The sequence below is a fragment of the Branchiostoma floridae genome, chromosome 9, assembly GCF_000003815.2.
Source record: "Branchiostoma floridae strain S238N-H82 chromosome 9, Bfl_VNyyK, whole genome shotgun sequence".
Classification (NCBI taxonomy): Eukaryota; Metazoa; Chordata; class Leptocardii; order Amphioxiformes; family Branchiostomatidae; genus Branchiostoma; species Branchiostoma floridae.
The window spans coordinates 12,776,691-12,803,754 of record NC_049987.1 but is presented as its reverse complement, the minus strand read 5'-3'; the positions used below and the strand labels follow the sequence as shown (position 1 = coordinate 12,803,754).

The following is a 27,064-nucleotide window of genomic DNA, read 5'->3' as shown; positions in this document are numbered from 1 at the left end:
TTAGGCATAAGTACATTATATATTTAAAGGCAGATGCAAACTCTAAATCAGAAGGAAAATATTCATATTTCGTCTACAATATATAAAGAAAAACTATATAATAGATGCCATAAAGTACTATAAAGATCATCTAGGCTGATACTTGTAGTATATAGTGCTGTACAACAGCCCCATTTAAATGATACAAATAACATCAAAATACACAAAAAAATTACTCATTGAATGAAGGCCCCATATTGATAACAATAGAATTATAACTTGTATAGCTAGTTCTCATGAGTCAGAAGTCTGCAGCATTTAAACAAATTACAGACAACAAGCTATCGACAAATCAAAACAGTCGACAGAGAGCCATAAGAGCATGTCACTATGTATAAGGCATTGTCACACTTGTTCTGATTGGCTCATGAAAATGGGAAAGTGTTTTCATTGGCTAATGATCAACTGTAACCAGCAAAGTAATCTGACACAGAAATAAAATCTTATGTGATGCGATGTAATGCATTCTTTCACTTTGCTGTTTCTACAATAGAATCTACTTTGCTGCATGACAAACTTAAAACCTCTGGAACACCAAAAGAGTAAGCTACCAGAAACTTCCAGTAATTGCTTGTCAATTAAGTCTTGTTGCAAAAGGCACCAGCACCAATTCTACCCATTGCTTACATTCGTGGGAACCAAATATGAAGAAAATACATTTAAATGTTTTGCAGCCAGCAGAATTCTTTGGGATTCAAACATTTTCTTGTGTCTAGGTCTAATCTCAAAGAAGTTCTGGGGGCAATCTGCTGACCAAGATCTGTTGCACTGCCCACTGTGTCAGTTATGAGTTTGCCCTCCAAAGATCTGCTTGGAGATTACCTAGGTGGACATAAGGGCTAGCGGACAGTGCAGGTGTGTAACTGCCCATGGCATCATCAGGAGAAAACCACAGAGTACTAAGGCATTGACTAATATTGCTTTTAGAACCTTGCATAAAGACTACAATATGCACTGTCCTGTGTAGTGCAGAGTTGACATTTACAGCCAATAACATTGTATGAAACCTCAACATACTCTCAACCAACCAGAATGGTTCCTTTGGGAACATACCATTTGATGTGACTATACAGAAGTATGCCCATATATTGTTTTGTTTTGGAGTGCAGAGGTACTCTGGTGTGAGACCCCAAAACTACACAATTATCAACTAATAGTGTCCTTCATTTTAATGAGCACTTAGGTTTAAGTATACATAAAGTGTAGATTTGCTAGTGATACAGTAAATGTACATAGAAACACATCTATATAAATGTTGTTCATTGGTTTGCAGCATTGTTAAATGTACTTTTATGTGCTGACTTCTAGCCTCTAGTAGCCTCTGTACAGTGTATCATGTCATACAATTTACAAATGCATCTTACTATAGAATGCTTTGATTTGGCAGGAACACAATGTTATCTTCTGAACATAACTGATGAGTATAACTGATGAGTACACAAAATAAATTTTCTGCCAAGTTCAAGTACTTCCTCTGGATATTTTAGACTGCTTGATTTCGTACAGAAGACTTTACAGAAATGAAAGTCCTTTGAAAATGAGAGTTGTAGTCTACCTGAAGTGTTTCACTGACATGTGGTTAAGAAGTTCTAGGAAAGGTAAAGACAAGCTGCTTCTGCTGTCTATTAACCTTAAGTCCTCTCTCTAATGAGGTGCCAGGTACATACAAATGTACATGTAGATACCATGTATTGATTAAGGGCACCCTTGGAGTGCTGAGGGTTAAACTTTAACCATAGTAATTAACATTAGCTCACCTTTATCCGTGGGGTAACCTACATCCGTTGTTTTTAAAAACAGGGTTCTTAGACATATCAAGTTAAATGATGCATACAGTTGTTTTAAAAAATGCAATATTTTGAAAATATTGCAATTTGAAATAGTTGACTTGAAATCACCAAGTACCGTTTTTAAAAACAACGGATGTGGGTTGCCCTGCAGATAAAGGTGAACAAGTATTACCTAAAGAATGTTGCACCTTCATAAAAATTGTTTGCATTGGAACTGGATAGTTTATTATCTCTGAGACCTTAGAAACTACATGTAGTTGCTGTTTGTTGCTAGTTTTGTGAGTGAAGTCACCAAGAATTTCAATCATTTCATAAGCAGTAGCTACGAGCAAAGGCTGACACAGCTCTAAGGAAATATTCAAATGACAATGACCTGGTAATATATGATTATCAAAATGGTGATTTCACCACCTTTTTTCTTGCTAAATATCATAGGATTGAACAGACATAACAAGGCATAAGTGATTGATTCTAATTTCCTATTTTCCCCCATAGTCTCTCTCTATACACACAGAATACAGCACCGAGGTGGTCACGTTCACCCAAACTCCCACAATTCCTTTCAGTCTTCCCACAAGGCCGCAGTGTTATGACATGACCAGCTTCTTGAGTCTGTCCAGCTCAACCTGCATGGCCATGCGCACCTTCTTCTCCTCGTCAATCTCGTTCAGGAGCTCGTTCATTCTGCGTCTCTGGTCCGACTGCATCTTGTTCATCTGTTCCTTCAGCGTCCGGACCTCACCACGGAGCTCCTCTACTGCCTTCGAGTCTAATGGAGTTCCTGTGGGAGAAGGAAGGAGGCGTTGTTACACATGTCATGAACTGACCACTTCTGGAACAAGCGTGGACTGCTGAAGCAATGGCTTCCCTTTGATATATGGTGAATTAAGTCCCTAGTCCCATATACGATATTACTATATGATGAAACACTCTACCAGATACAATGAGCTTTCTTTTTGCTTACCCAATATGGTTACAGATGTTTCTATAGGAGTGGTTACAGATGGTTCTGTAGGAGTGGTTACAGGTGGTTCTATAGATGTGGTTACAGGGTGTTCTATAGGAATGGTTACATGTGGCTCTGTAGGTTTGCTTACCTGGAGTGGTTACAGGAGTTTCTGTAGGGGTGGTAGGTTTACTTACCTGGTGTGGTTACAGGAGTTTCTGTAGGGGTGGTAGGTTTACTTACCTGGTGTGGTTACAGGAGTTTCTGTATGAGTGGTAGGTTTGCTTACCTGGTGTGGTTACAGGAGTTTCTGTAGGCGTGGTAGGTTTGCTTACCTGGTGTGGTTACAGGAGTTTCTGTAGGAGTGGTAGGTTTGCTTACCTGGAGTGGTTACAGGAGTTTCTGTAGGGGTGGTAGGTTTACTTACCTGGAGTGGTTACAGGAGTTTCTGTAGGAGTGGTAGGTTTGCTTACCTGGTGTGGTTACAGGAGTGGTAGGTTTGCTTACCGAGTAGTTTGCTTACCTGGAGTGGTTACAGGAGTTTCTGTAGGAGTGGTAGGTTTGCTTACCTGGAGTGGTTACAGGAGTTTCTGTAGGAGTGGTAGGTTTGCTTACCTGGTGTGGTTACAGGAGTGGTAGGTTTGCTTACCGAGTAGTTTGCTTACCTGGAGTGGTTACAGGAGTTTCTGTAGAGTGGTAGGTTTGCTTACCTTGTGTGGTTACAGGAGTTTCTGTAGGAGTGGTAGGTTTGCTTACCTGGTATGGTTACAGGAGTTTCTGTAGGTGTGGTAGGTTTGCTTACCTGGTGTGGTTACAGGAGTTTCTGTAGGGGTGGTAGGTTTGCTTACCTGGAGTAGTTACAGGAGTTTCTGTAGGAGTGGTAGGTTTGCTGACCTGGTGTGGTTACAGGAGTTTCTGTAGAGTGGTAGGTTTGCTTACCTGGTGTGGTTACAGGAGTTTCTGTAGGAGTGGTAGGTTTGCTTACCTGGTGTGGTTACAGGAGTTTCTGTAGGAGTGGTAGGTTTGCTTACCTGGTGTGGTTACAGGAGTTTCTGTAGGTGTGGTAGGTTTGCTTACCTGGTGTGGTTACAGGAGTTTCTGTAGTTGTGGTAGGTTTGCTTACCTGGTGTGGTTACAGGAGTTTCTGTAGGGGTGGTAGGTTTGCTGTCTGGTTTTGCGGGTGTTTGGAGCGGCAGGGTTGGTTTTGCCCTGTGAACAGCAGGAGGTGGTGGTCTCTTCTCAGGCAGAGGCTCCTGGTGTGCAGAAAAAAATATCCGTTCATTGAAAAGGTGAACCAAAAATCACATCACCTCAAGCAATCACAAACACACACCACAGTCCATTTAGTTTTTAGAATAGTCGAGACTCATCGTATTGATTGTTTTGTCATTGATGTAATACATGTACATTATACCAGCAATAAAGTTCATCCATTTTAAATCATGGAAAAGTTTATTGTCACAAAATAAAGAAAGAGAGACACTGCATGTAAAACTTAAAAATCTGCTGCAATCCTAAAATCCTCAATGGCTCCAATTTGACAAAATGCTGTGTGACTCAAAGAACAAAAATACAATATGCTGATGACATAAACTTTCTCACCTCCTTTGTAGTAGGGGGTATCACCCCCCTCCTGAGAGAGGCCCCCTTACGGATATCCTTAGCCCAGGGGGGCTGGACAACTTCCTCCTTTTCTTCCTTTTCTTCTTTCAATTTTTCTTTTATTACCTCGGGTTGTTTTTTCTCCACCGTTTCTGTCCTGCTCTCCTCCACTTCATTCCCATTCTCAGCCTGGAGGTGACAAGAAAATATGACGCATGTTTCAATGACTCTTAACTAAAAATAAAAAGGTTGTGGCTTTCCAGCAACTCTGACTGAGTCCAGCAAGAAAAGCATGTTCAGTTTTCTGTTGTTTGTCTTTAGCACATAATCCCAAGGCTGCTTTGGTTGAAAAAGACATCTACCTTCACTAATATGTGTTTGGATATTACATTTGTTACGATGGTGTCACATGGCTGTACAACTGTTAAAGTCAAGTGCAGAAACAATACTCCAATTGTGCAAATGGTTTAAGATGTCTAATACAGATATTGCCACTGACACTTCAATTCATCAAATATCATTCATGTGCATTATGAGTGAACAACACAGGGACAAGACGTTATTGCTGCCGAATATCATTTTCCTACAAATCACTCTTTAAGAAATTATACCATATTAACATACTTGAATCTGAGCAAAGTTGCTACATGTATTAATATTTTTGGTGGTACAAAGTACAAAGTAGTTTTTTTTAATTTGTTCATGGTTATAAGGAGTCATTTCTCTTCAATATGCATACTGCATCACTAATAAAAGGTGGACTATATCAATCTACATTAATTTTTTCCACATGACCCAACTTTTGCAATGTTACTAGTGACAAAGTAGATCTAATGTAATCATGCATCTTCAATGGTTACAGTTACAGAACTATGGTCAACCCTAACAGATCTAATCACTAAGGATGAAGTTAGAACTGTACAAAACCTGACAAGTAGCAGATGATTTTTATGGTGCTTTTATACATCATGACTGTCTAAGTGCTGGTCAAAAGCCTGCTGTTAGTATTTTCAGAAGTAGTTATGTTTGTGAAAGCAGCTTGAAGGCACTTGCAACCTTTTCTGTGTATTTCATAACTGCAGGAACTTACCACCCAGTTCAGAAAACCACCAGTAGCTACATGTTGTATAGGTCGCCTCCCTTTATTATTTTTCTTCCAGGTAGATACAGGCTGTATCATGCAACAAGCAACACAACAATACATGGGAGGTGTGCTGACTGTGTTCAACACGTACCTCCAAATATGTGCAAGCTGAGGCAAACTGCGGAAGACATTGGCGGAAGGGAGTCTCAATGTTTAGGAGTAGAGAAGGAAGGACTTCTTTGCAAGTGAGCAAGATATGATTGTCTTTCTTTCAACCATATATACATGTATGGTATGGTAGGAATCAAAGTAAGATGTTTGAGTGGAATATCAAGCCAATGTTGCAGAGAACAATGAAATATTCACATCCAGAAGTTATCAGGACTGTTTTGTGCTCTGAAAGTCAAGTTGAGGCCTAGCAAACATGGAATGAGCCATTTTTCAAATTCAAGCAGTCTCATCTTCCTACAGCAATGTGATGCATACGTACTCATCACTGTATATAATCTACATACCTCCTGGTTCCTATCTTTATTAAATGTGACTGTGTATCTTGATATAATACATGGGGACACCAAATGTTTGTTTCAATACACTGTGATATGGTTGACACCATCTCCCACCTAAAAAAGCCCCCAGCGCAGGCTCTAGGGCCAACCCACATGAAAAAAATTATAGAATATATACTACATCAAGAAATCACCTTCTCATTACACTCAATCGTTTACATCAATAGTTCTGTTAAACCCTGTAAATTGAGCATTACACTCATAGACAATGAAAAAAAACACACACATGTACACTCCCCCTAGGCCTCACCTTAGGAGAGGCGAACATGGAGGGGGGTCTCCTGTTGGGATGTTTGGCTCTCTGTGCTGTCAGGTGTGTCAGTTTGTCTGGGGACACCTGAATGTGGTCAAAGTTACCAAGCTCTGCAAAATGACAGAAAAAAAAACACAGTTGGCATCACGTGGGATCAAAAAGATACGTGAAAATCTACACTCCAAATCTACACTCCAAATCTACACACAATGACAATAACTGTCTGTACTCAAAACGACACTCCCTTTCTTACCCTTATGGTTCATAGTACAAGGAATACTCAGTCTGGTAAGAATTGACAACGGATCTCACAAGCTGAAAACATTCTGATAAAATCATTCATTAATTCATGATGTCCTTTCCAAGTCCTGATTAATTTATGGCCCAGGAAAGATGCCGTGATTAATTCATGATGATATGGGAAGAGGTGCATCTTTACTGTGACTTTTGTAGGATATCAATAATCATCATCCAATTTGAACACTGCAATACAATGTTAAATCGTCATTAACAACTACCTGACATATTATACATAACATTTTATCTAGATAAACCTACCACCGTCTGCATTTTGTTCAGTGGATGATGTAGAGTTGAGAGATTCTGTACTTTTTGCGAAGGTTGGTTTCTTGGCTGTGGTTGGAGGACCCGGCTTCTTAGGAGGAATGATCGGGAGGGTGGCCGACTTTTTGTCTAACTTTTCCTCAATGGAACCTTGGAGAGAGAGGAACCTTGTGCATCAAATTACTGTATCTAGATAAGTGATTAGCTACATACACAAATGTATACATACAATAAAGAGATCTGTATCTACAATACTCTGGTGGCCGTCAGTACAGCTAGGGATGCAAGTCAGTGTTTCCTTATTGTAATACCTTCCTGTAGCTGGTACAAAATGTATGAGAGCCAGATATTTTCTACATATACATTGACTTTTGTATTTGGACATAAAAACCTGGTACTATTAAACTCAGATGACTAAATATGACTGCCCAAGTGTAGCTAGACTGCAACTTTTCAATCCGCTCACACCAGGGCCACTCTTTCAAAGACCTGTGGTAGAATATTTAACATGGCGCAGGAGCTTGTATTTGTACAAGTGACTGGCAACTTGCAACAGCCTCTCCCCAGGACTACAACCGTTCTGCACAGGATACATGTCAGGGATGACAATTCTGCAGGGGTGGCCCAAATTTCAACCCAAACTTTCTGAAGCTGCTGTAATACAGTCCAAAGTGTCACAAAATGGGGTGGGAAAACACGAGGGGCAGAGCAAGTTGAGATATTGTTCATTTGATTTGACACATTCTTTCACACTGAACACATATTTTATGGAATGAAGAATGAATGAAGGATGGACGGAGTGATGACAAGATGAAAAGTGGCTGGAGAGATGGATGAATGGAAGGATGAATGATTGGATGGATGGATGGATGGATGGATGGGAGCATGGAACAACAAAGGACACCCCCCTGAAACCCTCTCACCTGAAGGTTTGGGGGGTAGTGTGCCAGGTTTTCTACCCAGACTACCCAGGTGCCTGGCAGGGAGATCGTCGGGTTTGTTGGTTGGTTTGTCTGTGTGCTCCTTTTTTTCAGCTGTGTGCGCCACACCAGCAGTGCAGAAACAGACAGGAACATTGTATTGTAAGCAACACCCTCAGACAAGCACAGCAATTACAGCTCTTACAAATCATTGCAAATCATAAAAATAACACAGACAGAAGGAAGTAGCGAAGACAAGCACTAACAAGCTAGTACACACCAAAGGTTCCAGAGAGGTGGGAATAGATACAGGTGTTGGGTTAGTGAAATATGCATGTGTTAAAGCAGTCAGTCAGTAATCAAAGCCAAGAAATCAGTTTTTCTATGCCAGTAGTAGATAAAGTTGGAGGAAATGACAATTTGTGTCATTCATATTTGGTATGAAAAGACACGAGAGAACCTCAGGTAAGTTTACATTTTGTTGTTGGAGGTCAGTTCAGATAGTGGGCTTGGTCGATAATACTGCTTCAGGGCTGTCATATTATGGTAATTGTTATTTAACTTAGGAAAGTGTTAATAATGTTAGGGGATAGACATAATAATATGGCTATGAGAAGCCACTATGTTAAGTTATAACTGTACAAGTTAACATGATATTGTTTTTGTTTAGTAAGTGAGAGAAGCTTCCACAACAATGTTAACATCACAGATCAGCAGCTTAAGTATAAACAAAACAAAATAAAATACCATTAGTAAGAAAACAATTGCAAAAATCAAAGAAGTATACACTTCTGTCTGTCCATGTACCTCATTTGCATAATAGGGACAATGTAAATGGTACCCTTATAAGTAAAATATAGACTTATCATAAGCTAGTTATATACAAATGTATAGATGACCGATCTTTGGTCTACTGCCAAACATGTTTATGAAGCCATTTCTATATGTGTTTTGTGTAACACTATGAGCCCAAGTACACCACTCTCTATCCCACCCACCTTTCTCGTCATGTTTCTCTTCATGCTTCTTGTCGTGAGAAAGCTTGTTTGGACCTGACAGGGAATAAACAACAACAAAAATAGTCATCAAAAACACATTCTTTTGTCAAAAGAATCACAGTAAACCATTTACATTCAATGTAACACAAGTTCTCTCTGTTTTCTTTATTGTACATGATTGATATTGTTCAGCTGACATTCATGTGATTACGATACTTAGGCATCATTTCCACTCATTGCAGATAGATTGCTATAAGATATAAGCTATCATAACCAGCAGTCCCAGCTTGAAATATATTTGGAGATGAAAAAACATGCATCCTGTCATATGTCCGGAGAAGGAGTGAAGCATTACCTGGTGTAGCCAGGCAGGGTTAGCGAGGAGGACAGAGCTGAGAGGTGGAATAGACAGTGTTAGGCACAGCTCCTACTGGTGCTTACAGACACAAGAGTCGCAGTAGAGAAACACACTTAAGGAGATCAACTGATTGTCATAGCAGTGGCATAAGCATAGAAAAGCAGTAAGGACAGTGAATAAAGTACATTGTCACAATATCTTACAAATCTATTGATTTTCTAGTATATCTAAATTACACTACATTGTTTTCCATTAAACTTCACTGCAGCAGACCATTGCAGCAACTGAAGTTTCAACTTTTTCAGTTTTTCAATTTCTCAATGAACATTTAACATTTGGCAAGTCCCAGGTAACAAAATACAACATTTGGAGCTACACATACATACATGTATAAGTTATGACAATGTATGTTGTAGCATGCAGACAGCCTTTTCATTTAGTCCTTTTTGTGGGCTTACAAATATCTACTGCAACTGTCACAATCACTGAATGGTCTGCATATCATACTCGAGAGTCTTCTAATTATACTCTAGCTCTGCAAGCAGGAGGTGGGAAAGTAGGAGAAAGCTGCCAAAATACTGCAAACCAGAAAGAAATGGAAACAAGAAACATATGGATTTCCTTTCACTATCTTTACTTACATTCGCAATGTTGTTGTGCGACCATACGTCCAACAAATATTTGCACATAACTCAGGAAAAGGGAATGGCAGGGGAAACAAAGTAAGAAAGGAAGGAAGGGGAAGATAGAAAGAAGGAAAGAGAAGGTAAAAATGTAATGTTGATGAAAGGGAGGTACTTGGTTTGTTACTAAGAAAAGAAAAGAAAAGGGATTGGGTATACATGCAAGGCTGTTAACAATAGGCAGTGAAATCACTGTCATTTACATGGCTACCTGTAACATTATCCCCTCTCCCCAATAGGCATATGTCCTCACCAATTTGTGAAATTTCAAAGAACAAATTAAGAGGAGCATCTGTATGAGGAGGTCACTCACTAACTTGGTATAAACATGTCAAACTTAAAAAAGTTTTAGAACAGGATTTTCAGCCAAGAATGGCCGATTCAAAGGTTAATTTGATGATACAAATGTACTTCCATCTCCTCCTAAAAATGGAGACCCTGAAATCCATACTGAAATTGTTGACAGCACCAATACATGTAATCATAGCTGCATGGACATGTACCTAAAATCAAGGGGGCATGATTATTGATAGAAACTAAGCCATGCATAAAACAGAAAGGGGAAAGAAACTAAAACAAAATGATGATCATATTCATAGAACCTGCTATACGAGGGGCGTGCAATTAGTAATGGTCCTGACCCATTTCCCATAGCAGGAGATTAATGAAACTTGGCACAGTTATTAGTCTTTCTCTTCATAGGAATCACCCAGAGTTATGCATTTCTCCCATCGTTTGATGCAGCTCTGGACACCGATTTTGTAGGACACCCCAGGTTGGTCCTCCAACTGATGCCTCATCAATGGCACAAGAGGGACGACCAGGTCTGGGAGCTGTTTCCACAGACTTCCAGCCACGTTTGAATTCAGGATGCCAGCGTTTTACAAGGTCATATGATGGGGCATCATCACCATAAGTTTCATTTATTTCATCAAAAGTCTTCTTTGGTGTGCGTCCTTTCAAATACAAAAACCGGATCAATGCGCGACACTCAACTGGTTCCATTTCACACCTGGTCCATTTCGCACCTGACTAAGTTCAAACACCAGTAAATCAGAAACCACAATTAGTTCAGAGCTGTCTTTTGCAACATAACCCATAGAGATATGAATTATTACACATACAAAATTTCATTTAGATCAGACAACTGGGTCAGGACCATTACTTATTGCACGCCCCTCGTAAGAAAAACTTAAATAGTGCATTACAATAAATATTTCTACTTTCTGATATATCTGAGATTCTTCTGTTTACCTCCTACAGGTTTGACTGAGGCCGATGGTGGTGGCGGCTTCTTTGGTCGAGGAGGCTGAAAAACAACAGGAGAAAGTTATGAAAGGTATTGTGTAGACATCCTACCTGGTATCATAGTCACAACAGTTTACATTACTCAGCAAATAATGTTAACAAATAGTGATGATAGTGTTTGGGTCATTCTATTCAAAAGGTTGCGGGGGGAGTCTTTATTGCCTATCTACCTCCATCATTGTACGTGTAGTATCAAAGTGTACTGACTACTGAGGCTCCTATACCCCTAATCTTGGGCAAAATTTCTGAAGTGCCCCACTCACTTGTTTTTTGAAATGGAATAGCCTTCAGTTCAGTTTTTTTTGCTGAAGTTTAGCAGTCACTTGCTGTAAGTTAGTTATTGCAATGATTTTCTTGTTTCCATTGCTTTTCAGACTTACAGTGTTTTCTTGCATGTACCTAATGAATAAATCTCATTATGCAAAATTAGGGAAATACATAAAAGATTGCTTTGTTATTAGAAAAGATAATGAAGCCCTTCCTGTTTGTAACATGATATCATGGGTATTACGGGTGTAAGAATTAGTTTTTATTTCTATTTTGTAGTTTGTAGTTGACTGTATGAATGTCACTGTACTGTTTTGTTCTCCTAAGTTTTGTCAGTTAGTCAATATCAAAGGAACTGCGATGAACAATTGAGACAACATTGCTAAACCCATCCCACCACCTTTAACACTTGAGCAGTATATGTATGCCAGTAATGTATAGTCCATACAGTTGTATTATATTTGCCATACATTGTGAAGAAACTTTCAATCTTTAATCTTTGCTTTGCAACTTGCCATCACTGAAACACTTAAAAAGCATCAATCTGGATTATTTATCTGTGTTAAAATAACCTTACATCCAGCCACCACGACCCTTACATTAGGATCACCAACAGAAGCAGTCATTGGGTTATTCTTTTGTCATTTGAAATCAGTGTCTGTGAGAATGCTTACAAGAACTTTCCGTAGTACCTGTCTAGGCGGCACGTCTGGCCCCTGCTACAGGGTAACAAAAACAACATAAACAGCTACATTTGTAGTAAAAACAAATCTGTGCTGGGTGCAAAAAAAGCTGGCAGGTGCTGGGCAAAGGTGGTGCAAGCCAAAATGTTGTCTTGTTTAACAGGAGACAAAGCTGCAGTCAAGTCTGATGTCATGATAAAACAGGCTTATAAGAGGCATTTAAAAGCAAAATGGCCATTTCCTTGCATTTTCTGATTTCTAACTGTGAAGTATGTGTATAGCTCAAAATTGGCCTGAAAAGGCATCTTACATAGCAATTCATTCTATTATAGACTTGCCACTACAAGTGAGGAAAATGCTATTAACTTTCTCCCTGCCTCCTTTGGTAATCAAATGTTGATTAGTTAGGCAGCAGGGAGAAAGCTAAAGATTGAGCTTGCAAGAATATAAAAAAGAAATCTCAACAATTTTTCTTATAATAGACATAATTTTCATAAATTTCAGTTAAAACATCTCTCCACTGAATCCTTCTATATCGTCATTGTCCATAAAATTGTTAAACAGTTTCCAGTCCAGCGGTATGGCTGGAAAAATCACAAAAATTGTGCAGACTTGTCTAGACGCACCAAATTTGGAACCTTTTTACCTTGGAAAACTTGTATCTAAATTTTAACCTGTTTTAAACAAATTCTGATACAGAGACATCACAATTTCTTGACTTCAAATAAAAAAACAAAATGATACCTGAAATAGTTTAAATCTTGATTAAACCACTATGGAAGTGAAAACAAACCTCCTCTGGTGGCAGCAGTTCCACGAAGTTGTCGGGGAAGACTCCGACCCTGCCGCCGACCTCTCCCTCCCACCAACCACTGTCCACACTCTCCTTACTCCTGATGATGATGACCTCCCCGACCTTTAACGTCAGCTCATCCTCGTTCTCTGCCGTGTAGTCGAAGAGAACTTTCGCCTTTTCTACTGGCTTGGGCGCTGATAAGAAGATAGAACTCATTAGACATGACTGAGCACCTTTTAAGTCAAGGAACAGATTTTTGTTGGTCTGTATGTAACTGAATACTTTTCTGGTGGTCCAAGGCCTCAGCTACAGGATTATATAGAAAAGATATGGATCTGGATCCCGAAAATATTTTTGTGAATTTCTCTTAATAGTTTTTAATATGTTGATCCCCTTAACAATGTTGGTCAGTCTTACACCGTCAGGCACTGATCAATGCAGAAAAATCCCTTTTCTTACCTTTTTCATCCTTAGCTGGGGGTTCACTTGGGACAGGCGGAGCTTTCTTTTTCAGTGAGCCACTCTGGAAACACAACACCAAAACATAAGACGCAAGGAAGTAGTTGTATAGATATCTAACAAAGATACTTTACCGCCAAAATGTCATGGTTAAAGTACATATTATGGATGTTCTACTGTACGTTCATCCTGACCTACACAAAGTGACAGAAGTGACATACAGTACTGTATGTTCATTGTGATTTTATGTTTTGCAGTTTTTGCAGTGTCCCTCACCTTGGCAATGTGGTCTGTATGTGAGTGTTTGTCTTTCTCGTGGACAGAGTCTGTAGCCTTTGTACGCAGCGTGAGAGGACTGTTGCCAAAGATGTCCCCCAGCCCGACCCCTCGTACTTTCTTGGGTTGTTTGAGTTGCTGCGGGGGTTCACCACTTGGGCCATTCTTTTCTTCTTGCTGAGGTGGTGGAGCTGAAGAGTACAGAAATCAAAATAAGAAACGTTTGGCACCAATTTGTTTATATGGAAGCTTTATCATAGCAGTGGGAGATAGCCACTATTGAAATATGATTCATGAATGTTGCATTTCAACAATTCAAGATTTAGCACTACATTATTTACACATACATAAAATCAACCAGACATATCAATAGAGCTACTACTAGAAAAAAAGGTAATAGACTGATCCCTCATCCTTGCCCATCTCCGACAAAACTTAAAAGTGCAAAATAAAAATGCAAGTATTTGGCGGATATTCAATCACTGAAGAAGGTTAGACAACGGGGTAAAAGATACGCCAAAAAGTACCTACTCAAGCAACTGGATATGATTTGGGATATGAATTTTTCCAAAATCATATCCAGTTGCTTGAGTAGCTGCTTTTTGACATAACCAATGTCTCATTGGTCAAACTGCTAATTGCCATGCTATCATTGGTTGAATTGCTAATTATTATGGATGTAGTCAAGATGGATTGGTCAATAGATCACAACAGTTTTGTCTTACCAGTAGGTTTTTCCTTCTGATGCTCCTCAATGTTCTCCTTATCCTCTTCCTTGATGACTTCGACAAAGTTGGATGGGAAGACGCCAGACTTGCCGTTCAGCGACCCCTCCCACCACCCCTCCTCCTCCTGTTTCAGGATCTCAATCACGTCCCCCACCTCCAGACGAAGCTCGTCCATGTTTTCTGGGGCGTAGCTGTACTGGGCTTTGCAGCGCAGCTTTCTGGTCTTTTCTGCTTGGGCTAAAAAAGAAGACATACACAAAGGTCATCCTTTTTGTACTTCAATATAGAAGACATTGTGATTACTTGGCCCTCATTCCGTTCAAAGATAGGGTTAGAAAATGAGGATTTTTTTATTATTTACAAAGCCTTGTGATGTTCAAGCTAACAAGAAAAATGAGAGAATTCCGATCCATTTATTGTTTCTTTCAAATTGCAGTATGAAGTTAAAAACTACACAAATCTGATAATCTTCATAAATCATTGATTTAGTAGGCTATGAAGATTTCATGAAATTTCATTCACAGATTATACCTTTGTTTTGTTGAATAAAACAAATAACTGGGGGAACATACAATAGGTTATAGCAAAATTCCCATTTCAAGAGTATTATCCTGTCACATTGATGATACATTAATTTGAAGTATTCGAATTCGTAGATGAAGAATCTTGAGGCCAAATCATTAACCTGCTCATCTCAGAAGTTCAATTTTGTAAGGTCACAAGCCATAGGTCAACTTTCAATAGTCTTGGAACCACTACATGGTGGCAAAACCGGTGTGTTACACCGAAGGGCAGTTATACTCGCAATATAGATACAGAAGACACTATACAGCAACAATTTTAATCATGAGAATATCTGTGTCATTTTCACAGCTACAAGTTGATGACTAATGATTGACAGATGTCCCAGCCCCAGCAAATAGAGGAATGACCTTTTACATTTGACCTATGCCTTCTATGACCTATGATCCATTTTGAGAAGGAACCTGTTGTTTATGTTAGACTTGCCTGGGTCTCTCCTCTGCACAGTGGCTGTGATTTAGGACGATAAAGATTCAGGTTAAATAACACAAAAACCTATTTCATGAGTAGTGTGAATCGTTATTCAGTCATGTGCTCTAAGTCTAAACTGGCAGAGGGAGAAAGACTACATGATGGAGCAGCAGCAGCTCTTCTATCAGTAAGCTCTACTCCCAGTCACACTATACCAGCATGCTGCATGCTTCAGTCGGCAGCAGTTCTTGAAAGAGAGGATGTTCTGTTCATGCTCACTCTCATAACAAATGACATTACCTTGAGTTTGAGTCAGACATAGAACATCTTCCCAACTCTCTAAGTCAAATATTAGGAAAATGATCTAAATAAGAATGAGACCATGCGAAGGGATCTGACACATGATTTCAAGATCTTATGACAGTAATTGGCCAGGTGGATGTGTAGATTCAGAGTTAGATAGGCTAAACTGTCAGAGGCTGGTATATTATGCCTGTCTGTTGCTCCACTTGCCTGGGTTTCACTTGGGCACAAATGCTGCACAAATGACACAATAGACAAAACAGTCACATCAAGACAACCAAGACAGGTCTGTTATGGTTACAGAAGAGATATCCACTTGAAGGAGGGAGGGGTGTAATGTCATCTGGACGATGGGAGGAGGGGTTTGCACGTCGCAGCCAAGACAAAAGCTTAGGGATGGAATGGTTAGAGTGTGCCTGGTTGTCTAACTCTAAGGACTGGTTAGGGTAACATGTTACAAATTACACACAACAGAAACAAATGTTGACAAAAACAATGTCATGATAAGGAATAAGGCTCTGTTCTAAATCTAAGACCCTGCTGTGATCAATTACTCTGAGAAAAATGTACATTTATCTGTATACTTACGTCTTCTCGTGACACCCCCCTCTCCAGGAGGGGCCATGCCTGCCAGGGGGACCCCCCTCATGCTCAGCCGGGACGCCAGCTTGGCCACGTTGCCCCCCTCGTCCTTATCTTGGCTGTTTGTCTTGTCTGATGGTTTGGCCGGGGGAGATCCTTTCTTTATCACCTGTGGAAAATACATATACATTTAGCAACAATTTTTTGATGAATACCAATAGAGTGCCGACAGCAATTCAAGGTCCATAGCCAAAGAAAGAGAATGATTTCACACAAAGGGCCCACTGTAAAGCAGTGTGATACACTGAGTTGGGCTACCCTGGCTAAAGAAAACAGAATGAAAATTAAAAAAATAAAAAATAAAAAAGGAAAGGAAAGGATTGAAATATAAACTGGTTAAACAAACAAAGATCCAGGACCATGAACATTTGAATGTCATGGTGCTCTTCCTAGCATATTTCTTTCAATAGGACATACCAGGTGTGCATACCAGGTTTACAACATCTGTTTTACACCAAAAATAGCAAAGTTGCAGCTGGAAATAACAGATATACGCATGACTTGGTACAGGTTCAAAAGGTGCAATAGACACAGTGTTTTAGCCAGAATTTCACGAAATGAAAATATATAAGGCTTTAAAATATCTTATCAACATGTTGATCATTGAAGCCTATCATCTTTATTCCAGAACCCAGAAGTGTTAAAACCATGCTAGGAAAAAAAAGGAGCTGTGCATGAAACTGTGACACGAACCCCGTCCTCATTACCTGGTGAGAGCAGCTTGTGGGTGATTAACAAGACAGTGGTGGTTAATGTGCAGTGCTACCTGGCTTTACATGAAGATGAACCATCTAATGATCCACGTAACATACAGTACTACTTGAATTAAACACGAGAAAACAAAACAAATAATTCATTTACATGCTATTAACTAAGGAAATATTTATCAATGCCGTGAACATTTTTTTTTCCAAGTCAAAAATACCATACTACAGCCCCCCTCTCCTTGCCTGACCTTGACAAAGTTGTCGGGGAACACGCCCTTCTTCCCGTTCAGTTCGCCCTCCCACCAGCCGCCATCTTGCTGCTTCACGTTGGTGATGATGTCACCAATCTTTAACGACAGCTCGTCATCCAGCTCTGCTTCATAATCAAACTCCACCCGTACCTCAACTGTAGGGGAAATAGCAGGTTTACATGATGTACTCCACAACAAAACTTGTATTTATAACTAACAGGACTTTCACCCAAATGTATACCTCTGTTCATTTGTGCAATGACTATAGAACATTACATGAGGACAGGAATACAGTTAAGTGCTTGAAGTGCTATTACCAGTGCAGCCATTTATTGAGTTTATTGATGCAACAATAAAAGTGTAAAAACATCCACTTGTAACATTCAATTAAATGTAAAAATAGAATATGATAGAATAGACATTTGCTCTTTGTACCATTGTGGAAAGTAAAGACCAAGAATGATCATAAACTTCAAATTCAAGTTCAATACTGGAAATAGAAATGGCAGAGAAGATCGTGGCAGAAAAATGCTGGAGGGGAAAAGTTGGATGTAGAAACATTTTTGAATGACCTTGCACTTTTGAAAAGTGGGTATTAAAGCACTAAAGCCCTTTTGGTCAAAAGAAGGATTGCTAACCACTAGATCACATTACTTATGTGGCACTGCTTAAACATTGCCAAATTTGTACTTTTATAACAGTATCAATCTTTAATTGCATGACCACTATACCCCTGTATGTTTACAGTATGCAGGGCTCGAAATTCATTTTTGGGATTAGGTGCACTGGTGCACCCAGCTTAACAAATTTGGTGCACAACTTAAATTTAAGTAGAATGTCAAGAAAACCTAATAACAAAATTTAGTTACAAGCTATCAAATTCTAATACAAGTAACATGACAGACATTTTTATTATCTTTCTAACACTTAGATGTCAAGAATATCATGTATACTAGCATACTTGATATCTTTCCATACATAAACCTATGAAAATATTTGGGTGCACCCTGTGCACCCACTGAAAAAAATTGGGTGCACAGTTCCAATTTTGGGTGCACCTGGGTGCACATGCACCCAGTATTTCGAGCCCTGGTATGTATTGGTAGAGTTTCCCAGTTTTCAGCCCTTATCATGAGTAATCAGTCCTTATCACAGCATCCCCAGTCCTGGTGGTTTCCTCTGGGGCAGGCAGGCTTCCTCCCTCCCACACAAACACTACCTCCTGGCCTTATATGGGCATTACCTCACTACATGTACATGGGAAAATTTTGGAATATCACGAAAGCTTGTCCTTTACTCTGTAGGGTGCATATGGATTAAAAAATCTGGACAGTCATTGTTGAGTTTTTATCCTAAAAAAAAAAACTTGTTTGTCTAAGGTTATAGGTGTATATATTGATACAGTCAAGTCACCTGCTTACAAGAATTTCTACCTGTAATCAGGTACCTAAAGAAAATTACTATTATTATTAAACTATAAAGTGGAGGTTGAAGTGTGCTACAAATATCAAATATTATGGATAGGGAAGTAATGAATGGGATTTGTTGTTGAAATAGAATTTGTAATACCAGCATGTTGGACTTGGAGTTTTGCTGGAGTATTAGCTATAGGTCATAGTTCTCCATATAACACTGACCAAGGAGGTTGATTTTTTTAACCTCCTTGCACTGACATTGTTCTAGCCTCAAACATTTTGACTGGCATATCTAGGTTCTAAACTACTATATTTACCTCAGCTAGATTTTTTGCAGACAAATTGGAGGTTGTGACCTGACCTACATAGTATAGTCATCAGATCACTGTCTCCAGAACTGTTCAACATACACATTATCACACATCCTCCTTCTTAAGTGTGGCTTGTCACCTGCTTATCTACATTTCCTCACTGCTTTGTGTGAAACTACATTGTGCACAATGTCACTATAACAGAACTATGGCAAAACAAATGACTAAATGTGCCTACCTTCTTTAGTACATTTCCTGGACTAACATACTTATATTAGACGGATATACATGGTTCATTCTCGGGGTAAACATAGACGACAAAAATACATACACTGAAATGTCTTAGAATGTAGATAACTGTTCTGAAAAGCAAATGAATTGTAAATTGTGATGGTTCTTACTCTTGTAACACACACAAATACACACACACTCACACATACACACACACAAACACACACACATACAGACAGGCACACACACCGGCTACTTCACAATCTAATGTACCCATTTTTTTTCTGACATGTTATCAGTTGATAGCAAAAAATACACAGCCTATAGCTGTTTTATAAATTCATTTCCCCAAACCTGGTACAACAAGGAACATGTCACCAAAAGAATTTTGTAAATCGGTCAATATTTGGCGAAAATATTGACCAAAGTATGACCTAAAAATGCTCAATTTTAAGCGTTATCGGGGACCATTCAGTTTTTACTAATTCTTAAACCTTTGACCTAACAGAAAAATTGTAGTTGGAAGTTAGAAACCACTTGCTTTTGATATGCAGTCATGTGACTACTAGTGATTTTATGCTTTTTTTAAGGATATGACCATTTTTTGGTTCCATAGGGACAATTTTCCCATTTTACCAACATGTTGACAGTTTCCGATGTTATTTCAACTGGATATATCTGAGTCTGTAGAAGCTAATTGTTTGCTAATATTGGTGTTGTCTTTGTATGTAAATGTAAGGTATTATGTGTATATAAGGTCAGAAGTAGAATAAGATCAGTAGCACATTCTTATGACATATTATTTACAAGCAATGTCCAGGATGTCATTTTCCGAAAAAAATCTGTAGCGTCCGTACCCCCCCTTAATTTGTGTATTAAGTAAATCCCACAAGCTTGTGATTATGACAGTTTTGAGGTCTCTATTACCACATACTAGAACACCCTTTAAACCATTGCTGTCCTGAAAACTCTACCTAGCATAGCATCATAAACATCAAAATGTAGCGTCCGTACCCCCTGTAGCGTCCGTACCCCCACCTGTAGCGTCCGTACCCCCATTTGAGGTTTTTTAGCAAAATGCTGTTAAAATTACTGTCCAACTGCTACAATTGTGATTCAATACATTAATTACAGTTCTTACAGATATGATTGGTTAACTTTTTTCTCTAAAAATGTGACTTTTCAATGAATTTGAGCTGCATTTTTCTGAGGTTTCCTCCACAAATCCACATTTGCTACACCCCCTCAGACTTCATTAAGTGGTCCATTCCAAAGCAGCCAAAGATGGATGTGAGATGATGTTTGATATTCCCCCATGAGTTTAGCTGATATAAGAACACCAGATTGGTAGATCTACATTATACAAGGCATAACGTTAACATAGTATTACATAGTATGTAATGTGTAGCGTCCGTACCCCCTGCACTACTGTTTCTCATTTCCAAACTAACTATGTAGCATGTATTCAAGAAAGATGCAAGTATATATTGCTGATTTGATGACTTGGAAAGCACTGTGTTATATTCTTTTATGTAAACCTTCACTTCTTTATCAGATTCTGTAAAATCTTCCATTAGGCCTGTTCTTAAAACGTACAGATCCAACTGGGAGGAATCTCAACTGGCATATTTATACTCCCATTTTCTTTCTTAAAATGCCACAGTAGCATTAATGGATGCTTCAATTAATAAATAGTTAACAATTATCAGAAAATAGACATGTTCTGTGGGCTAATTCCATTGTTCACTACCAGTCTTTACTATAATTGTGTAGCGTCCGTACCCCCCTTGAGCTGTTCATTAATGGTCATATGAAAGATTCTATGTTATGTTATACACTATATCTGCTGTAATTTCATGTAGAAGCCCAATAAGGATAGATAACCACCAAAATTTAGCTACTATGGTGCCTGGATGAAGAATTATAGTATTTGATCTTTGCTTCAAGCCCAAATACCCGCATATCATTATAGCTGCTTTAGTAACAGATGACCAGAAAAGGACCTAGCATAGTCATACTGCAACTTAAGTTGATTTTCTAGCATAGCAAATGCTAATTATACAAGAAGATAAGGATAAAACACCCATTTTCTGTTCTAATGTTGAATATACAGTATGCTGCAGTTCCAGTTATTCTACAGTTGTAGCGTCCGTACCCCCTTAGTGATCCTTTTATAAAAGCCCATGTACCAAAGTTATAAAAGCTCGTTGTGCGGAGATCCTTTAGGATAGTATGCCCAAGCTGTGTACCTTTGAACTGCTAATAACAAAAAAAGAATAAAATGAAGTTGAATTTTCACCCCTAGTGACCCCCTTTTGGTACATTAGATTGTGAAGTAGCGACACACACACACACACACAAAACACACACAATCCCATGGAAGCCCATCCTCTACATTCTGACATGTGTACAGTACTAATTCAGCCAACCCATCACTGACCCTGCTCCTGGATACTTGTTATCACCATGGCAACACATTACCCCCTTCTGCTGTCCAGAGCTATAAAAACTGACAGCTTATAGACAGCGGCTGCATAAGATTGGCAATACAGTGATTACTATCCAGGGATTTCTCATTGATTCAATGATTCATGCAAAGAAAAAACACAAATTTCAGTCTGGCTGCTTGAAAGTACAGGTACATTTCTATGTAAAAATGATTACAAAGTGTCATGACCCTCCCACCCCTTCACATTTTTGCATGTTCCCTTAGTGATCCCACCAGAGCTGCTGGTAGTACTCATAAATAATAGAGGAGCGAACAAACCACAATCGATCTGAGATATTAACTGATAACAGTTGGTAGCCTTTAATATATTGCTTTAGTTACACATACATTTGATTACATGAAAATAAAGTAAGCAAATTGTAGGAAAGTAGGAAGCACATATCTATTGTACAAAGCTGTAATCATATAAGGATTTGATATAAAGCCGACAAAGATAGCAAGTAGCTGGAATGAAACGCAGACAATTAGAACAAGAGTTGTACAGGAACAGGTTTACACACCTATATGTCCCAATAGTACAGTATCCATGATAACTTCCGATTGGGTCTACTCCAAAATAGATGAAGGGGGTGAGGGTGGGGGGTGGTCAATATTTATCTTCCTACTGTTGTGAAAACATACATTTCTATACACTTGAGCTTGTACTGTAGCTGAATAAGATCTCCCAATCACTGATTCAGTTCAGTTACCATGCCAAAAGTATCTGTCATCACTTGAATAAACATGCAACACTACTCGTTTATGCTATCCAGCTCCGAAACACTTTCTTGATACCCAACCGAGTACATGTAGCCAATACACCAAATTACAGTTGCAGCAATCGGATTATCCTCTGCTGTAAACTCAGTAAAGTGTAAGTAAATGGAGTAAGCTATTCTGCCTTAAATCTATACTATGCAACTGAGAAGCTAAACACATAGCTACGTGAAAGACTGTAAAAACACACAAACGGTACCTGTACTGTCCATTGTTCCACACCATGTAAGTAATACAATGCTGTTTGTTTCTCAACTTTACACTGCCCTTTGACCTGCTACAAGATAACGCTCTGTCTTTATCTGTCTTCATATACTGTACATCTTCAAATGTTTATGATGGTTTTATTTTAGCAGCTTTCGTTGTGCTTAACTTCTGCAAAATCATATGTGCTTCAATAATATTTTTTGAGGCACAAACTTGAACCAGGAAAATCTACTAACAAAAACACTTCTACCAGGAAATTAAATCCTTGCAAAAATGAATGACTTAACAGTAAGTCTTCGTTTTTCCACTGTCCTCTCAATTCACTGATAGCAATAGTCAATATGGTTGCTTGTAGCTAAATGTTCTGTTTTCTGTCAAGACATCAACAGCTATTCCACTAACATTAGTAGTACTAAGATTAAATTATTTTGCATCATATTTTGAGCACACTTTTTCTGTTACTAGTTAATTAGTTAATACAATGTGGGCATTGTTGACGTTCTGGCTTTCAATCAAATATAATTACATGGCACTTTGTTTTTACGGCAGCACACTCATCATCATCGTTCGGCTGCAGCGCAGGCGACTGCAAGCCTTCTAAAGTTCCGCCTATCAGCAGCGAGCTGGCGAAGCTGCCTGGGGGTGATCTGGCCATGATGGTCTCCCATTAGTCGCTGGACGTACTGTAGATAAGTAGTAGGTTGGCGTCCCCGTCTACGTCTGCCATGAGGAGGGACGTAAAGTGCATACAGACTGACAGGCTCATCCTCAGGCAAACGCAGAACGTGTCCGGCAGCACACTACAACATTCTATATGCACTTTCCTTTGTATCAAAGGATTTCTTTCAATTTCTTGTTATGTTTTTCTAAAAATAGTCTCCAATGACCTGTCAATAATATGAAATATTATAGCACAAAGCAAGATTGGTAATGATAACCTCAGGGGTCTACCTTAATTGACCTCGACAAGTGCGCTGCCCCACTGAAAACAACACTTTCACACCTAATCAATTATGCAAACATTCCTGCCTACCAAGTCACCTGGAAGACAGCACCTTTCATCCAGCAAATTTTATTACAGCTCTACACAAGAATTTCACCATTCAGACAATCAATATTTGGCTATGGCAGAGGGACGTTTTGTAAATTATTAAACATACCCATTGTTCACTCCAGTTTCTTGAAATGTGTTTGATATTTTTTCTGAGTTAAATCTTTCACGTCCGTGACCTTAAATGCCAGCAGTCGGCAAATCTGTGCCAGACTTGTTACTGTATTTTGAAATTCTTATAAGTGGGAGCTTTACACTCCCACACATTTCTCCATATGAATAACAAAACAACTGCTCGTTGACTGCAAGAATGTACATGTATATTCAAAGTGGCCCCTAGCCTTTCTTGTAATGTTTTCTCAGTCCTTGAAACAGCCTGAAATGCTGATAAAAAATTTATAAGGTATACCTTTGTCAACTACATGTTTTAAGGGTTCATCTAATTTAAAACTAACATACTTCTGATGAACTATCCAAGACTACAGACATCTGTCCCCTCACACAAACCTGCCATGTTGCACACAGATAAGAAGAAACTCAGCTATTCTGTCTGACCTTTTACACTGTGTATGCACTACCCGGCTACACGCACCAGCTGTTACCTTAACTATTGATCCAATACATACTGGTTCTGTGTCAGACTTGTGGTATGCATATGGTTATATTATTTGTACCTCAAAACAGGCTCAAATGTTAGAAATGACTTCTTATTTTGTAGTCAGCTAATATCTAATACACCCTCTTCAACCACGTATATTTGTAAAATAATCCTTTCTCTATCTTTCATTTAACTTGTATATTTGTATGCTAATAAAACATTGTTGCAATAGCATTCTGACAACAGAAAAACGTCTGACTTAACTTCATATGAATGCTGTTTTCCTCCAAGTAATACATCATCCATTACGAGTTGAAGACCTTACAATTCACATAAAAAGGCTTCCTCTTTGTTTTAACATGTAGCCTAATGCTCTGCATTATTCCAGTTTTATGCTGCTGAAGTGGGCAGGAAACAGTTGTTTCCTGAAAAACTTGTACATGATTCAGATCCTACAGGGCTGAGACTTCATAAACACATAGGAGACATGCACTGTAATGTATCTTCCATGGGAGATTGAGGAAATAGAACCTTGAAATAACAGATCCCATTATTGTAAGCATTCTTAAAATACAGTTTCACTTCCTCTTTGACTGAAAGGGGAAGATGTTCGTTATTTGTCTCGAAGACATCTATAGCAACTGTCAATCACTGTGGCCTACTGATTTTGGTGAAGACAAAAATTGCTTACATCATCAGTATCACCAAATTCCAATGCCAATCATTTAGTTACAGTTACAGCAATGTGTCAGCTCTGTCAGACATTCAAACAAATCTTTATATGAAATGCACATCAGGAATACCCAAAAAAGAGAAAACCAAGAGGATAAGATGCAACCAAGTCAACACTTCCTTTTCTAAATATTTTTTGGCTAACGTTACTTTTTCTTAAGAGGTGTGTCTTAACTATGGAACAGCTGCTACATGTAAGTAACAAGTGTGGAATTCCTTCATCCTAGCAGGTGCATATTTGCATTGCTACATGCAACTTACAAGTTATACAACAGCTGCTTTGATGACTAGTATATTGCATTTCACCTTGCAGACATGCTTAAATCCCAACAATGCATCCATGTACCTGCACATGTTTATATGGTCCCTTGGGTGATGTATGTCTCTGAACCTGTCATTTGGTATTGAAATCCCAACCAGAGGGGTCAACACCATTATATCATATCTATTATTAATTAGAGATATTCTGGTTGATAGGAATGTAGGTCTAATGATCAGCCATCAAGCTAAGAAAGGTGTAACGGTAACCGATTGATAGATTTGTACCTGTCTCGGTTCAAGACCCACAACACACCTGAGTCCTTGAGAATCTTAAATCCAAGACACCACTTCTCTGGTCTTGCGTTCGAGTCCTTGTCGCAAAATCTGTTATACTATTTATGTAAATTTGGCTCTTTACAATGTGAACCTGTCCTACATAACGTCATTGCACCTGAATCCAAGAAAATGTGTCATTTCTTAGGACTTCTTGCCCCAACCTGCCTGCCCTCTTGGAAACCAGGAAGTGGCCTCCCCCTCCCCACAACCCTTCCCCACCGCTCCCCTCCCCTCCCGTCTCGCTGCCCACCCGCAGAATGGTTCGGAGACTCACCCATGGTTCATTCCTTCCCGTGGTAGTGGATCGATCCCGGTCTGGAAAGGATTTTTAGCGGCAAACTGGGAAGAAAATAAAGTTAGCTGCAAACTTGAGCTCCAGCTCAGGATGTCACGTGATCTCGTAAACACAGCAGAATGTGGAAAATGCAAGAAACCCAAACTTCATATATGACGAGTATTTACACTAATGTATGGAAACACTTATAACATAACAATTTATTGGCTTCCTTCACTTAATATTGTGATGATTGGCTTATATTTTTTTGCATTTTGGTCAGTAAATATTTGTTTCGCCTTTGAATGCGGTCTGTGTGGCCGCCGCCCACAAGGAATGCTGGGAAAGGGAGTTCACTTCCGGTACTCCAGTGCGCATGCGTCGTACAACTAAGCCGGGGCGCGGGAAATAATCGGACAGTTTGTACGTCATTTTACCACAATTAATTACTTTAAAATTTAATGCAAACTGTCCTTTGATCTTACCTTGTCGCCAAAGAAGAGAGGAAGCGTCCCTCCTGATCCTTATCGTCAGGTAGAGGCAGTGCTTTCCAACAAGCTGTCCCTTGACCCTGGTCGTCGCAAACCGGACTAAGAACCGGTTTGTGTCACACGTTGCCTTTCATAATCAGCTGAGCCGGTTGCACGCAGGTCTGGGCAAGTGGCATATGTTATACGGAACGTCTTCCGGGTTTTAGGTGTATTTTAGACCTACTGTACTCCACTCTATTTCACACGGAACGTGCGACAAGTGCCTGAGCGAACATGAGCCTACAGATGACACTGGATCGGTTCCGCTTCCACAAGAAGGGCAAACCGGGCCAAGACCAGGGAGAGGGTTCGGACAGCCGGCCATGCACTCCTGAAAACTTGATAGGTGAGATTTTAGATGTCTTTAAATGCTGGATTATGAAAACAAAGTGGTGCAGTAAGTGATTTGCTACATTCCTGTATATTCATGTCATGATCTCATGCATCATAATTGATTGGCCACCTGTGATTGCCATGGCAACTGCATCCATAGATGTTCCTGTTGCCAACTCTGGAGGGTCACTTTTTCAGTTTTTGTCATGTCAACTGCATTCGTGACAAACAGTTATTCTGGTATGTTGATTTGGAGTGCTTCTATAGTAGATTAGCTTAGTTGGTTAGTTGGAAAATGATG

At 39.2% G+C, this 27,064-nt stretch overlaps 2 protein-coding genes across 11 annotated transcripts in view; one reads left to right on the top strand and one right to left on the bottom strand.

Moving 5' to 3' along the window:
* On the bottom strand, nt 1-26,067 carry LOC118423203 (SH3 domain-containing kinase-binding protein 1-like). 10 transcript variants are annotated; one of them, XM_035831247.1, is made up of 18 exons: nt 25,901-26,067; nt 17,217-17,374; nt 16,208-16,370; nt 15,332-15,355; nt 14,321-14,560; nt 13,596-13,786; nt 13,320-13,383; nt 12,858-13,054; nt 12,056-12,100; nt 11,061-11,115; nt 8,766-8,819; nt 7,771-7,881; nt 6,842-6,997; nt 6,281-6,393; nt 5,468-5,548; nt 4,378-4,566; nt 3,899-4,028; nt 1-2,610 (listed from the first exon to the last, which is right to left on the bottom strand). In XM_035831247.1, exons 1-18 carry the CDS (start codon nt 25,902-25,904, stop codon nt 2,417-2,419), a joined length of 2,169 nt encoding a protein of 722 aa, XP_035687140.1. In that variant the 5' UTR covers nt 25,905-26,067; the 3' UTR covers nt 1-2,416. The 10 variants fall into 10 exon arrangements, with proteins under 10 accessions (XP_035687140.1, XP_035687143.1, XP_035687141.1 ...); XM_035831250.1 differs by having other exon boundaries at nt 12,074-12,100; XM_035831248.1 differs by having other exon boundaries at nt 12,056-12,097.
* A 597-nt stretch (nt 26,068-26,664) lies between these two features.
* The window catches only part of LOC118422161 (SWI/SNF-related matrix-associated actin-dependent regulator of chromatin subfamily A containing DEAD/H box 1-like), a 31,751-nt gene continuing 31,351 nt past the window's right edge, over nt 26,665-27,064 (top strand). Inside the window, exon 1 of the mRNA XM_035829678.1 lies at nt 26,665-26,776. Coding sequence (XP_035685571.1) covers nt 26,665-26,776 — 112 coding nt within the window. The remainder of the gene's footprint in view (nt 26,777-27,064) is intronic.

Bases quoted from the DNA above. Each gene is read 5' to 3' on its own strand.
- LOC118423203 (XM_035831247.1), bottom strand. The intron at 12,101-12,857 runs GTTTGTTTTCAC...GTTACCCTGTAG, and splicing joins AACTGCTGCCACCAGAGGAG to CAGGGGCCAGACGTGCCGCC. The intron at 11,116-12,055 runs GTAAGCATTCTC...GTTGTTTTTCAG, and splicing joins AGGTACTACGGAAAGTTCTT to CCTCCTCGACCAAAGAAGCC.